The 16926-nt window shown below is 35.1% G+C and overlaps 1 protein-coding gene across 1 annotated transcript; it reads left to right on the top strand.

Annotated features, from left to right (window-relative positions):
• The first annotated feature begins 2229 nt into the window (after positions 1-2229).
• LOC127122362 (putative F-box/LRR-repeat protein 23) lies at positions 2230-3214 on the top strand. The gene is made up of 2 exons (XM_051052709.1): positions 2230-2588; positions 2665-3214. Exons 1-2 carry the CDS (start codon positions 2230-2232, stop codon positions 3212-3214), a joined length of 909 nt encoding a protein of 302 aa, XP_050908666.1.
• The last annotated feature ends 13712 nt before the right edge of the window (positions 3215-16926 follow it).

Genomic DNA, 16926 nt, shown 5'->3' with positions numbered 1-16926 from the left:
ACGGGGCAGCGGAACCCCCGGCTAACTCTGCGTAGTGTGATTGGTCGCCGGAATTTAATTTGGTTTATTTAATTAACAAAATTTAATTAATAATAATAATAATGTGTTTATTATTGTCTTGTGGTGATCGGTTACAACCTTATTTTTTCTTTATTTTGTTTTGGAATTTTAAAATACGACCTACGTGTCGTGCCTCTCTTTTAATCTCTTAATGTAACTTCTTTTCTCATCTCACTTCCTTGTATGTAAAACGAGTTTCTTTTATGTAATGTAATATTATGAAGAAAGAGAATAATTCAATATCAAATGAGGACAACCTTGAAGATCTTGCTTGAAGAAGCTTAAATCGTTATTAGGATAGCTTAGGTTCTCTCATTGGCTTGAGAGAACAATTGCGCTAGGGTTATAACTGTTTCATTTTGTATGTATGTTGATGCATTTGAGAGACGATTTATATGATAAATAAGCCAGTGAGATCATAATTATTGTAAATTCCCTCAAATTAAATATTAAGTTTATGCATTCCAAGTTTTAGCACTCATCAAGACTAGTATCGAATAATGTAGGTTTCACCTACACGAGGTGCATGTTCTATATTAGTAAGGTGCGATGGAATAATTGTAATATTCAATTGCTAAAACAATGAGTCAAACTTAACTAAACAAATTATAACAAGATTATATATGTTTATAAACAATAGTTGGAAATGATCCATATGATGGATTTGAATGAGGAGTTATTCACCCAACTAAAATATTCGAAGTTATATTAGATACAATTGGAAGGAGTTCCTACATAAATAACCTAGTTTTATGTAATCCACCTACACGAACTTAAAACAAAGTGAAATGTGGATCTCGACCCACTAGAAAATCTTCCAACGAGATTTTCCGAATCAAATTGTGAATGTCATTTGTTTTGAGTAAAATAGTGAGAGCATATTTAATTAAAGGTCTAATTAAATATTTATTGATACTTATATTTTCATTATTTTCATGTATATTACCATGACAACAAACACCTCTAACAATATTTTACGATCATTCCTTGATAAGGAAAAATTAAAGATTACACGTCAACAAAAAAATTGACGTCGTTAGTGAAATTTTGACGGAAATGACTAACGTGATCAGAGGCGGATCCAAACATTATCTAATGGTGTGGCTAAACATAAAGAAACTATGGGCTAAATTGTATTGAAATAATAAATAATACTATTTAATGTAATACATTTAAATTGAAAATCGTCTACCATCCATTTCTTGAAAATGAGCTAAAATAACATCATTGTTAAATATTAGATATATCATTTTTCATCAGATATAACATTGACATAAAATTAAAGGATTGAAGCACATCTATTAAAAGCATAGTTTCACCATTTTTTAAACGATGGATGTATCAGAAATTCAAACCGTGTGTATTCTACCATGGAGTAGTTCTTCTGTGGTGCAAATATTTTAGATGAATGAAAACTTCCTCGATGAGTCCATGAATGTGACATATTTTATATATGGAAAAATTTGGTGTGGCTAAAACCACACTCTGCCTCAACCTGGATCAATCCATGAATGTGACACGTTTTTAAAAGTTAAGAGATTTAAATGGTCGCTTTTAAAATTGCTTGAAGATGACGGAGATATAAATATTGAAGGAACCGAAGCAATCCATATGAGATTGAAGTTTTTTTTGTTAAAGGTAGTACTAATTTGTTCCTTTTTAAGTGTTTCGTTTTTGAAAAATATTTGTTCATTTTTAATTGTCACTTACAAAATTTAAGGTATTATTAATTGCATTTTGTCAAAACTACCGTTAGATAATTATTACAGAGAGAAAAAAAATGAATATAATAAATAGTTAAGGATATTATAGGTAAAATAAAAATTATTGTTGAAAAAGTAACTATTAATTTCATTGGTATGTGTAAAAAATAAAAAAATAACACTTAAAGATATTTTTGGTCCATGAGCAACAAAAACTGATATTTTTGGTATGTCAGTATTTTGTCAATAAAAACACATCCCTCAATACAAATTTACTCAATCACACCCATCTAGGCTTGCCGATTGAAGCATTGATTAGGTGAAGTAATTTCCATTGGGTAGCCAAATGGTTTGAAGTTAATTCAAAAGCTTGCGACCATTCCTATTCCCGACATTTTAACTTGAAAACAGTTCAAAATCACTATAAATAAATACGAAGTAGTTAGTATTATAGTAGTTCAACGTTATGGCTTCTTCTTGTTTGAGTCATGTGCTTGAAATTGAGAAACTCGAGATCTCACCAAAGCCAAACTGGCTTGAACTTCCTAGAGACATAACTATGAACATACTGCAGAGACTTGAAACTCTTGCTTTAGTGACAAGTGCATCTGTTGTGTGTCCTGTCTGGTGGAACATCTGCAAGGACCCTCTCATCTGGACCACCATTGACCTGAGAAGCGTCTCTCTTTCAAACATTGACTTTAAATATTCCAGTACATTAGAGAAGATTTGTCGCTATGCTGTCAACCGAAGTTGTGGTCATCTCAAGGACATTTATATCAAAATATTTGGAACTGATGAGCTCCTTCTTCTCATAGCTAACAGGTATTAGTATCATTTATTGGTTTATTTTTGCATTTGTTTAAGCTTATCTTTGCATTATATGTTTTCATATTTTCAGTGCAAGTAAACTGAGATGCATACAACTTGAATTATGCCATGAAATTTCAAATAAAGTATTGGAGGAAGTTGTGAATAAGCAGCCATTCTTAGAAGAGCTTGAGTTTTGGCATTGTTTTGAACTAAGGGAAGATTCTTTTGGGCATATAGGAGGAAGTTGTCAATTTTTAAAGTCACTCAAATTTAGTCCGTGTGTTGAGGCAGTAAGCCACAATAACTGTGATGATGCAGCAGTTACTCTTGGAAAAACAATGTCTAACCTCAGACACCTTACAATTTTGAATAATGAACTCACCAATGGATTACAAGCTATTTTAGATGGATGTCCTTTTCTTGAATCTCTTGACATTCGAGGATGTCTTTATGTTGATTTGGATGGAAGTTTGGGGAAAAGATGCAATGCCCAGATCAAGGAATTACGATTTCCAGCTGAATCTATATATAACAAATTTGATTGTGTTAATTTCATGAACTATTTGCAGTATAATATTATGACAAGGATAGACTTCGATGCTATTGATTATTCTAGGTTTAATGAAATTCCAGAATAATTTTGATTTAATGGTTTTGAAATACTTGTTATTTTCTCTAGCCATGTAGTTTTCGTCTTGTTGATTTATGTTCTTAACATATAGTATGAATTTTCGTTCTCATTTTATTTCTTTCCCTTCTCATTTTATTTCTTTCTTGTTAATCATAATAATTTCTTAGTTTCACAATGTTTTTATTTCTTTCCCTTCTCATTTCATTTCTTTCTTGTTAATCATAATAATTTCTTAGTTTCACAATGTTTATATTATATATTGTATCTTAACGAATTCATTTTATATAAGGAAGACACATATTTCAATAAAAATCATATCAAAAATTTCTTTTGAAATTTTCTTTCGTCTTTGATTAATCTTCCTATTATCATGAGGTTATTTTATGATTGATTATCTATTCTTGAAGTGATTATTGTGCAAAACTGAGTTTTTTTATCTTGAATCTAATTAATTTTTTTAGTGGAAATTTTAAAACTTTAAAACAACAATATTTAAGAGATTAAATTTTATATTAAAAAATAGTATTAAAGTTATTGTAAAATCCTTTCAAAAGTTTAAATAGGAAACATATATTCATGTTTATAATGGGCGATAGGAAATTATATAAGAAAAAAAATTTATGATAGGATTCTTTAAGAGTTAAAATAATGTGGAAGAACATTAACTCTCTTTCAAAACCTACGATCCAAAATATGAATTTTATATTTTTAATTTTATATTCTTCTTACTCTCTCTCTCTTCTTTGTCGATTAACAATCTCTAACATAAAAATTCAATTGGTGTTCACACCTCACCTTGATTTTGTTAAAACTTATGATATTTAAATGAATATTTTTGTGATAATTAGGTTAAAGTAGTTTTATTAGCCAATCTTTTACTTTTCATTATTTATCACTAAAAAAAATATTTTTAATATTTAAACGTTTATTAACTAACTTTGTCACTTCATTTACCAATTTTTTATATTTAATTAACCAATTTTTTTCACTATTTTAAATTATTGTTCATGTGCACTGTTCATAGACATTGTTCATGTTTCATGCACTGTTTATAACAATATTATTTTATTTTTAAAATATATTTTTCACCGTATAAATACGGAAAACAGTATATACAGAGTAAGTATTTGCATGGTTAAAGCATAATAGATTTGAGTTTGAGTTGGATGTGAGATAAGTGGTGTTTGGGTTGAAATATAATATGGTTTTGGCTGGTTTAGTTCGGTTTGCAAAATAAAAACCGCAAACTAAACTATACCGCACGGTTTTGTTAAAAAAAATACCCAAACACATAAAAACAAAATTGCGATTTTTTGTGGTTTCGGTTTCGTTTAGTTTGGTTTGCAATTTTTTATTTGGTTGATTCAATTTTGGACATCCCTAATTGACAGTGAAAGACTATGAACTCTTTCCTTTACGGAAATTAATTCGCCTATCTCCTTAAAATGTGATACTACTTCGTCGAACTTGACCCAACATATAAAGTAATTAAGAACATTATCTAGTTTACCTTTTATTTAATTTTTCTCCAATTTTGTATTGTGAAGAACACATCAAATAAATATTAAATGTTAATACAAAAAAAACTCCACACATAATTTATCACACAATGGAACTATGACAAAAATAACATAGGTTTCTTGAATACAGTTCATGGTAGAGGTGTACATGGGTCAGTTTGGATTGGATTTGACTAAAATCAAAACTCAACCCACATGGGTTAGTTGGGTAAGGTAAAATAACCACCCACGACGTCATTGGGTCGGTTTGGATAAAACCATCAATTTAGGGAATTTCTTAATGCACCTTATATGTTACTTACACACCATGCAAAAAATACTAAAATATGCTACAAATTCCGGAGATGCATCTTCAAACGCACCTCAAACACACAAACTTCCTTCGTTTCTGAGTCACGTCCCAATTTTATGAATAAATTTATTCTATAAATGCATTTCCGGAACCCGCTGAACAAAAAAAAACAGAAACTTATGTCTAAGCCTCCTCAATTTCGCCGCAAAAGTCACAAAACCAAAACCTCTAGATTAGATTTCTTGACATCCTGGATAAAAATAGACATACGGTTCAGGTAGCATTCGACACTTCTATATATTTTATTTGACATCTTGCAAAAACTTATGTCTAAGCCTTCTTAATTTCGCTACAAAAGTCGATAATACATGTTTGTACAATGTTCCATTGAGTCTCCCTTTGAGTGGTTAGTAGAATTTCAGTTTAATGGACAATAAATTCATTTTAGTTTAATGCTGAGGTGTTATAATTTACATCATGCTTCATACCATATTTGAGCTTTTAATTGGATCAAAACTAATGAGCAATAAGGAGTCTAGATTCTATTATAGCGTCTTTGTCCAATTTAATGTCGGCGTGTAACAATTACACGAGGAGATATACGTATGATGATAGAAATCCATTTTCTTTGTGAAACGCAAATTTTGTTGGACATTTTTCCTTTTTCTTGTTGTTTTTTTTTGCTCAACAGCTTGCAGAAATGCATTTCTGGAAATTTTTTGAAAATGCATTTCCGGAAAAAATTTATTCATAAAATTTGGATGTGACTCAAAAACGAATGAGTGTATGTGTATTGGGTGCATCTGGAGATGTATCTCCAGAATCTGAAGGGAATTTTAGTATTTTCATATGGTTTGTAAGTAACATATAGAGTGCATTAAGAAACTCCCTAAATTTGTGGGTTGGATTGGGTTGGATAGTGGATCATCACTTTTTTTTGCTTTTTTTTCTTATGCAATTATAAATTATATGTTATATTGTTTTTCAAAAAATGCTCTTCGTTTGAAAAAAAATAGCCATATTAGTGTTATTCTTTTAACATCAAATATCTAAATATTTTGTAAAATTTATAATAAAAATATTTGCAAAAATCAAAGTTGTATTATGGTAGTATATAAAACTAGAATTACATAAATTACTCAAAATTTAATAGTATTCACATCAAAATGTGCAATGTGCAATATCATAAATTGTTGGTGATTTTAGTATCATCAATGTATTTTAGTAGTAATGTGATTTACTATAGGGCGATGCAATTATGCGTTAAAGCTTGGAAACAAGTTAGGGGTAGTACGGAGTGCACGCTCGTCGAGCCAACGTATAATTGAATGCGAATAATTGAAACGGGGTTCCAAGGGGCGAAGCCCCTGGCGGGGTGCGGGGCAGCGCCCCGTTCGAAATTTTCTTTTGAACAGTTGAACCCTTTCCCAACCGACGTAACCGTTTCTGAACAGTTGCGTCTTTTCGGTTTCTGTTATTGATCTCCTATATAAGGAGTCATTTGGCCTCAGTTTAAAAGTGAACGAAACCAAACTTTCTCTCTACATTCCTGAACATTTCTCTTTTCCAGAAACAAATTGTTCTTCAAGAATTATCCCCACAAAGATTTCGTGAACCGAGGCAAGAATAGGATCGAAATACTTTGTTCGGAAAGTGTACGAACACGATTCTTCGAAGTTATCCAGGATTATCATACCCGATTCTCTAACAAACGAACAAAGTATTTTCTGATAATCATGGCTGGAGGAAGCACCGTCAAGGAGATGACTACAAACTTCGGAAAATTGGACAAGTTTCAAGGACAAGACTTCAGGCGTTGGCAGAAGAAGATGCATTTCATGTTGACAACGTTGAAGGTGGTGCACGTCCTGTCTACACCGATTCCAGAACTTCTGGAGGAAGACACGGTTGAAAATCTGAGACGCAGATCAAAATGGGAGAACGACGACTACATATGCAGAGGGCACATTCTTAACGGTATGTCTGATCCCTTATTTGATATTTATCAAAACATAGAATCTGTAAAGGAATTGTGGGATTGTCTCGAATCCAAGTACATGGCAGAGGACTCATCCAGTAAAAAGTTCCTGGTAACCGATGTCAACAATTACAAAATGGTTGAATCGAGGTTTATCATGGAACAATTCAATGAACTCCTCTGAATCCTTGGACAGTTCACACAACACGGATTGAAGATGGATGAAACAATATCTGTCTCAAGCATCATAGACAAGTTGCCTCCTTCGTGGAAGGATTTCAAACACAATTTGAAGCATGGAAAAGACGAATTGTCTTTGATCCAACTTGGAAGTCACTTGCGCATAGAAGAATCTCTAAGTGCGCAGGAGGATGACAAAGGAAAAGGCAAAGAAATTGTTGGACCCTCGGTTAATATGGTCGAAGAGGGTGGTAAGAAAGGTAACAACAAAAACAAAGGAAAGAAGCGTGCTTTCAAGAACAATAAGGGCAGTTTTAGTGCTAACAAGAAACCGAAACTAGAATGCTGGAAGTGTGGCAAAACAGGCCACTTCAAGAAGGATTGTCGTTCCGGCAAAAAGCATGATAACGCGAATGCAAGTGGTTCAGGAAAGGGGTCTAAGGACCAATCCGAAAACCAAGGTCAGAAATCAATTCATGATTTGAATAGTTTGATTAAACATTCGGTTTCACTAAATTCTGAAGCATTCTATGTGCAGGATGATGCTATCGCGTGGTGGATTGATTCTGGCGCTACAACACATGTTTGCAAGGATCGTTTCTGGTTCAAGACTCTTGTTCTAGTGGAAGATGGTTCTGTCCTCTACATGGGAGATGATCACTTCGCTCCCGTTGAAGGCAAAGGAAACGTGGTGCTAGAATTCAGTTCTGGAAAGACTATTACTTTGTTTAATGTTTTGTATGTTCCTAAATTACGTAAGAATTTAATTTCTGGTCCTGTATTAAATAAGCTTGGATACAAGCAAGTGTGTGAATCCGATAAATATGTTTTATCGAAGTCTGGTGTGTTTGTAGGATTTGGATATTATAATAATGGTATGTTTATGATGAATTTGAATGGAGTTCCTAATGATTCTGGTTCTGTATTTATGTCCTCTTCGAATGTTATCAATTCATCGTTATGACATGCTCGTCTAGGACACTTACATTATAAAAGAATGCATGAAATGTCTAAAGATGATTTAATTCCAGTTTTTGATAAAAATGTAGAAAATTGTAAAACTTGCATGTTAACAAAGATCACTAGGCAACCTTTTAAAAGTATAACAAGGAAATCTGTCATTCTTGAGTTGATACATAGTGATTTATGTGATTTGCATGCTACTCCATCATTAGGACATAAAAAATATTTTGTCACTTTCATAGATGATGCATCTAGATTCTGCTATGTTTATTTGCTGCACGCTAAGGACGAATCCTTAGATAAATTCAAAATTTATAAAACTGAAGTTGAAGTGCAACAGAATGTGTTGATTAAAACATTACGTATAGATAGAGGTGGTGAATATTATGATCCTGTATTTTTCCAATCCGTAGGAATCATTCATGAGACTACGGCACCTTATACACCTCAACAAAATGGTGTGGCTGAAAGGAAAAATAGAGTGCTTAAGGAAATGGTGAATGCCATGTTATCTTACTCTGGTTTGAGTGAAGGGTTTTGGGGAGAAGCTATGTTAACGGCTTGCTATTTGTTTAATAGGGTTCCTAATAAAAGGAACAAGACTACCCCATATGAACTTTGGTATAAGAAACGACCCAACTTAACATTTCTACGTGTTTGGGGTTGTAGGGCCGTGGTTAGACTCCCGGACCGAAAAAGGAAAACTTTGGGTGAAAAGGGTGTAGCTTGCATCTTTGTTGGATATGCTGAGCACTCCAAGGCCTATAGGTTTTATGTTATAGAACCTAATGACTCGATTTCTATTAACACGATTATAGAATCGAGAGATGCCATATTTGATGAGAATTGTTTCTCTTCTATACCTAGACCAAAGGACTCTATACCTAATTCAGATGAATCTCTAAGGGATGATCATTCAAATGATGTGCCAAGTGAGACACTTGAACCCTGTAGGAGCAAAAGAGCTAGAAAATCTAGATCTTATGGATCTGATTTTCAACTATATTTAATTGAGGGATCAAAGGATCAGATTGACACTCAATACTATTATTGCTATAGTATAGAGGAGGATCCAAGAACGTATGATGAAGCTGTGAAATCTCGAGATTCTGTTTTTTGGAAAGAAGCAATTGACGAAGAGATTGGTTCTATCATGGAAAATAATACTTGGGTATTATCTGATTTACCACCAGGTTGCAAACCATTGGGTTGCAAATGGATCTTCAAAAAGAAGATGAAAGTCGATGGTACAATTGACAAGTTTAAAGCTAGATTAGTTATCCAAGGCTTCAGACAAAAGGAAGGGATTGATTATTTCAATACCTATACTCCTGTTGCCTGTATCACTACTATTAGATTGTTGATTGCCTTGGCGGCTATTCATAATCTAGTGATTCATCAAATGGATGTCAAAACAGCATTTCCGAATGGTGATTTGGAGGAAGAAGTGTATATGAAGCAACCTGAAGGATTTGTAATGCCTGGTAATGAGCATAAAGTGTGTAAGCTAGTTAAGTCGTTGTATGGGCTGAAACAAGCTCCGAAGCAGTGGCATAAAAAGTTTGATGAGGTTGTTTTGTCTAATGGTTTCATTCTAAACCAAGCTGACAAATGTGTATATAGCAAATTTGATACTTCCGGTAAAGGAGTTTTCATTTGTTTATATGTTGATGACATGTTGATCTTTGGCACCGACCAAAATCAAGTTGATAAAACGAAGAATTTCTTGTCATCAAAGTTCTCCATGAAGGATATGGGAGAAGCGGACGTTATTCTTGGTATTAAGATTAAACGGGAGAATAAGGGGATTGTAATTACGCAATCTCATCACATTGAGAAAATACTCAAGAAGTTCAATTATGAAAGTTGTTCTCTAGTAAGTACTCCCATGGATCCGGGAGAAAAGCTTATGCCAAATACAGGTAAACCTGTGGATCAACTCAAATATTCAAAAGCTATAGGCTCTTTGATGTATGTTATGATTAGCACTAGACCGGATATTGCTTATGCGGTTGGAAAGTTGAGCAGATTTACTAGTAATCCTAGTAGACATCATTGGCATGCGATAACTAGGGTATTCAAGTACTTGAAGGGTATAATGAATTATGGATTGTCATATATGGGATTTCCTTCGGTGTTAGAGGGTCATTCGGATGCTAGTTGGATAAATAATGCTGAAGATTCATCCTCTACAAGTGGATGGGTGTTCTTGCTTGGGGGAGGTACCATCTCATGGGCTTCCAAGAAGCAAACATGTATAACTGGTTCCACAATGGAATCTGAGTTTGTAGCATTAGCTGCTGCTGGTAAAGAAGCGGAATGGCTAAGGAATTTGGTATATGAGATTCCAATATGGCCTAAACCGATATCACCAATTTCTATCCGTTGTGATAGTACTGCCACATTGGCTAAAGCTTATAGTCAAATATACAATGGAAAGTCTAGACATTTCGGTGTTAGACATAGTATGATTAGGGAATTAATCATGAATGGGGTGATATCTATTGAGTTTGTTCGGTCGCAACAAAACTTAGCTGACCACTTGACGAAGGGGTTAGCTAGAGACTTAGTGAAAAAGTCGGTAATTGGGATGGGATTAAAGTCCATTTAAATCTATTAGCTATGGTATACCCAATTCCCTTCTAATACAACATTAGAAGCAGAATTCAATGTGGAAAGATCATAGTTAGATATTGGAGCAATTGTGTTTATCTTCCCAAGGTATGTGCTCAGACCTGCAAGTGATGGCTAGCTTGAATTATATCTTCTTAATGGTTCTTTTGGAAAATTGCAAATGCAGGTGCAAGATTAAAAGAATCACATATGTGAGCATGAAGTTTTGCCGCTTCAAGAAGCTTGGACTTGGCTTCCTATATGCTTATTAATGGATAAGGACACATGGCTTGTAAAGTGTCAAGTATGAATAGTAGAGTATTGTAAGAAACATATGTGTACTATATCTTCAGACACTCAAATGGATTGACGGGTTCAATCACTATGACACCCCGATTTTCGAGTATTTGGAATGTGTATTTGTACTAAGATGAAAATTCAATCGCAAGACATTTTCATTTATGCATTTGTTTGATCGTTATACCTGTGTGTTATACCCTTGTATATATTATTGTATATACTGAGTAAATCAAGGATTACACTAAAATGGGGGGGATTTGTTCGTGATTTTAGTATCATCAATGTATTTAGTAGTAATGTGATTTACTATAGGCCGATGCAATTATGCGTTAAAGCTTGGAAACGAGTTAGGGGTAGTGCGGAGTGCACGCTCGTCGAGTCAACGTATAATTGAATGCGAATAATTGAAACGGGGTTCCAAGGGGCAAAGCCCCTGGCGGGGTGCGGGGCAGCGCCCCGTTCGAAATTTTCTTTTGAACAGTTGAACCCTTTCCCAACCGACGTAACCGTTTCTGAACAGTTGCGTCTTTTCGGTTTCTGTTATTGATCTCCTATATAAGGAGTCATTTGGCCTCAGTTTAAAAGTGAACGAAACCAAACTTTCTCTCTACATTCCTGAACATTTCTCTTTTCCAGAAACAAATTGTTCTTCAAGAATTATCCCCACAAAGATTTCGTGAACCGAGGCAAGAATAGGATCGAAATACTTTGTTCGGAAAGTGTACGAACACGATTCTTCGAAGTTATCCAGGATTATCATACCCGATTCTCTAACAAACGAACAAAGTATTTTCTGATAATCATGGCTGGAGGAAGCACCGTCAAGGAGATGACTACAAACTTCGGAAAATTGGACAAGTTTCAAGGACAAGACTTCAGGCGTTGGCAGAAGAAGATGCATTTCATGTTGACAACGTTGAAGGTGGTGCACGTCCTGTCTACACCGATTCCAGAACTTCTGGAGGAAGACACGGTTGAAAATCTGAGACGCAGATCAAAATGGGAGAACGACGACTACATATGCAGAGGGCACATTCTTAACGGTATGTCTGATCCCTTATTTGATATTTATCAAAACATAGAATCTGTAAAGGAATTGTGGGATTGTCTCGAATCCAAGTACATGGCAGAGGACTCATCCAGTAAAAAGTTCCTGGTAACCGATGTCAACAATTACAAAATGGTTGAATCGAGGTTTGTCATGGAACAATTCAATGAACTCCTCCGAATCCTTGGACAGTTCACACAACACGGATTGAAGATGGATGAAACAATATCTGTCTCAAGCATCATAGACAAGTTGCCTCCTTCGTGGAAGGATTTCAAACACAATTTGAAGCATGGAAAAGACGAATTGTCTTTGATCCAACTTGGAAGTCACTTGCGCATAGAAGAATCTCTAAGTGCGCAGGAGGATGACAAAGGAAAAGGCAAAGAAATTGTTGGACCCTCGGTTAATATGGTCGAAGAGGGTGGTAAGAAAGGTAACAACAAAAACAAAGGAAAGAAGCGTGCTTTCAAGAACAATAAGGGCAGTTTTAGTGCTAACAAGAAACCGAAACTAGAATGCTGGAAGTGTGGCAAAACAGGCCACTTCAAGAAGGATTGTCGTTCCGGCAAAAAGCATGATAACGCGAATGCAAGTGGTTCAGGAAAGGGGTCTAAGGACCAATCCGAAAACCAAGGTCAGAAATCAATTCATGATTTGAATAGTTTGATTAAACATTCGGTTTCACTAAATTCTGAAGCATTCTATGTGCAGGATGATGCTATCGCGTGGTGGATTGATTCTGGCGCTACAACACATGTTTGCAAGGATCGTTTCTGGTTCAAGACTCTTGTTCTAGTGGAAGATGGTTCTGTCCTCTACATGGGAGATGATCACTTCGCTCCCGTTGAAGGCAAAGGAAACGTGGTGCTAGAATTCAGTTCTGGAAAGACTATTACTTTGTTTAATGTTTTGTATGTTCCTAAATTACGTAAGAATTTAATTTCTGGTCCTGTATTAAATAAGCTTGGATACAAGCAAGTGTGTGAATCCGATAAATATGTTTTATCGAAGTCTGGTGTGTTTGTAGGATTTGGATATTATAATAATGGTATGTTTATGATGAATTTGAATGGAGTTCCTAATGATTCTGGTTCTGTATTTATGTCCTCTTCGAATGTTATCAATTCATCGTTATGACATGCTCGTCTAGGACACTTACATTATAAAAGAATGCATGAAATGTCTAAAGATGATTTAATTCCAGTTTTTGATAAAAATGTAGAAAATTGTAAAACTTGCATGTTAACAAAGATCACTAGGCAACCTTTTAAAAGTATAACAAGGAAATCTGTCATTCTTGAGTTGATACATAGTGATTTATGTGATTTGCATGCTACTCCATCATTAGGACATAAAAAATATTTTGTCACTTTCATAGATGATGCATCTAGATTCTGCTATGTTTATTTGCTGCACGCTAAGGACGAATCCTTAGATAAATTCAAAATTTATAAAACTGAAGTTGAAGTGCAACAGAATGTGTTGATTAAAACATTACGTATAGATAGAGGTGGTGAATATTATGATCCTGTATTTTTCCAATCCGTAGGAATCATTCATGAGACTACGGCACCTTATACACCTCAACAAAATGGTGTGGCTGAAAGGAAAAATAGAGTGCTTAAGGAAATGGTGAATGCCATGTTATCTTACTCTGGTTTGAGTGAAGGGTTTTGGGGAGAAGCTATGTTAACGGCTTGGCTATTTGTTTAATAGGGTTCCTAATAAAAGGAACAAGACTACCCCATATGAACTTTGGTATAAGAAACGACCCAACTTAACATTTCTACGTGTTTGGGGTTGTAGGGCCATGGTTAGACTCCCGGACCCAAAAAGGAAAACTTTGGGTGAAAAGGGTGTAGCTTGCATCTTTGTTGGATATGCTGAGCACTCCAAGGCCTATAGGTTTTATGTTATAGAACCTAATGACTCGATTTCTATTAACACGATTATAGAATCGAGAGATGCCATATTTGATGAGAATTGTTTCTCTTCTATACCTAGACCAAAGGACTCTATACCTAATTCAGATGAATCTCTAAGGGATGATCATTCAAATGATGTGCCAAGTGAGACACTTGAACCCTGTAGGAGCAAAAGAGCTAGAAAATCTAGATCTTATGGATCTGATTTTCAACTATATTTAATTGAGGGATCAAAGGATCAGATTGACACTCAATACTATTATTGCTATAGTATAGAGGAGGATCCAAGAACGTATGATGAAGCTGTGAAATCTCGAGATTCTGTTTTTTGGAAAGAAGCAATTGACGAAGAGATTGGTTCTATCATGGAAAATAATACTTGGGTATTATCTGATTTACCACCAGGTTGCAAACCATTGGGTTGCAAATGGATCTTCAAAAAGAAGATGAAAGTCGATGGTACAATTGACAAGTTTAAAGCTAGATTAGTTATCCAAGGCTTCAGACAAAAGGAAGGGATTGATTATTTCAATACCTATACTCCTGTTGCCTGTATCACTACTATTAGATTGTTGATTGCCTTGGCGGCTATTCATAATCTAGTGATTCATCAAATGGATGTCAAAACAGCATTTCCGAATGGTGATTTGGAGGAAGAAGTGTATATGAAGCGACCTGAAGGATTTGTAATGCCTGGTAATGAGCATAAAGTGTGTAAGCTAGTTAAGTCGTTGTATGGGCTGAAACAAGCTCCGAAGCAGTGGCATAAAAAGTTTGATGAGGTTGTTTTGTCTAATGGTTTCATTCTAAACCAAGCTGACAAATGTGTATATAGCAAATTTGATACTTCCGGTAAAGGAGTTTTCATTTGTTTATATGTTGATGACATGTTGATCTTTGGCACCGACCAAAATCAAGTTGATAAAACGAAGAATTTCTTGTCATCAAAGTTCTCCATGAAGGATATGGGAGAAGCGGACGTTATTCTTGGTATTAAGATTAAACGGGAGAATAAGGGGATTGTAATTACGCAATCTCATTACATTGAGAAAATACTCAAGAAGTTCAATTATGAAAGTTGTTCTCTAGTAAGTACTCCCATGGATCCGGGAGAAAAGCTTATGCCAAATACAGGTAAACCTGTGGATCAACTCAAATATTCAAAAGCTATAGGCTCTTTGATGTATGTTATGATTAGCACTAGACCGGATATTGCTTATGCGGTTGGAAAGTTGAGCAGATTTACTAGTAATCCTAGTAGACATCATTGGCATGCGATAACTAGGGTATTCAAGTACTTGAAGGGTATAATGAATTATGGATTGTCATATATGGGATTTCCTTCGGTGTTAGAGGGTCATTCGGATGCTAGTTGGATAAATAATGCTGAAGATTCATCCTCTACAAGTGGATGGGTGTTCTTGCTTGGGGGAGGTACCATCTCATGGGCTTCCAAGAAGCAAACATGTATAACTGGTTCCACAATGGAATCTGAGTTTGTAGCATTAGCTGCTGCTGGTAAAGAAGCGGAATGGCTAAGGAATTTGGTATATGAGATTCCAATATGGCCTAAACCGATATCACCAATTTCTATCCGTTGTGATAGTACTGCCACATTGGCTAAAGCTTATAGTCAAATATACAATGGAAAGTCTAGACATTTCGGTGTTAGACATAGTATGATTAGGGAATTAATCATGAATGGGGTGATATCTATTGAGTTTGTTCGGTCGCAACAAAACTTAGCTGACCACTTGACGAAGGGGTTAGCTAGAGACTTAGTGAAAAAGTCGGTAATTGGGATGGGATTAAAGTCCATTTAAATCTATTAGCTATGGTATACCCAATTCCCTTCTAATACAACATTAGAAGCAGAATTCAATGTGGAAAGATCATAGTTAGATATTGGAGCAATTGTGTTTATCTTCCCAAGGTATGTGCTCAGACCTGCAAGTGATGGCTAGCTTGAATTATATCTTCTTAATGGTTCTTTTGGAAAATTGCAAATGCAGGTGCAAGATTAAAAGAATCACATATGTGAGCATGAAGTTTTGCCGCTTCAAGAAGCTTGGACTTGGCTTCCTATATGCTTATTAATGGATAAGGACACATGGCTTGTAAAGTGTCAAGTATGAATAGTAGAGTATTGTAAGAAACATATGTGTACTATATCTTCAGACACTCAAATGGATTGACGGGTTCAATCACTATGACACCCCGATTTTCGAGTATTTGGAATGTGTATTTGTACTAAGATGAAAATTCAATCGCAAGACATTTTCATTTATGCATTTGTTTGATCGTTATACCTGTGTGTTATACCCTTGTATATATTATTGTATATACTGAGTAAATCAAGGATTACACTAAAATGGGGGGATTTGTTCGTGATTTTAGTATCATCAATGTATTTAGTAGTAATGTGATTTACTATAGGCTGATGCAATTATGCGTTAAAGCTTGGAAACGAGTTAGGGGTAGTGCGGAGTGCACGCTCGTCGAGTCAACGTATAATTGAATGCGAATAATTGAAACGGGGTTCCAAGGGGCAAAGCCCCTGGCGGGGTGCGGGGCAGCGCCCCGTTCGAAATTTTCTTTTGAACAGTTGAACCCTTTCCCAACCGACGTAACCGTTTCTGAACAGTTGCGTCTTTTCGGTTTCTGTTATTGATCTCCTATATAAGGAGTCATTTGGCCTCAGTTTAAAAGTGAACGAAACCAAACTTTCTCTCTACATTCCTGAACATTTCTCTTTTCCAGAAACAAATTGTTCTTCAAGAATTATCCCCACAAAGATTTCGTGAACCGAGGCAAGAATAGGATCGAAATACTTTGTTCGGAAAGTGTACGAACACGATTCTTCGAAGTTATCCAGGATTATCATACCCGATTCTCTA

This window comes from Lathyrus oleraceus, chromosome 2 (genome assembly GCF_024323335.1).
Source record: "Lathyrus oleraceus cultivar Zhongwan6 chromosome 2, CAAS_Psat_ZW6_1.0, whole genome shotgun sequence".
Taxonomy (NCBI): Eukaryota; Viridiplantae; Streptophyta; class Magnoliopsida; order Fabales; family Fabaceae; genus Lathyrus; species Lathyrus oleraceus.
This window is presented reverse-complemented; position numbering and strand designations above follow the sequence as displayed.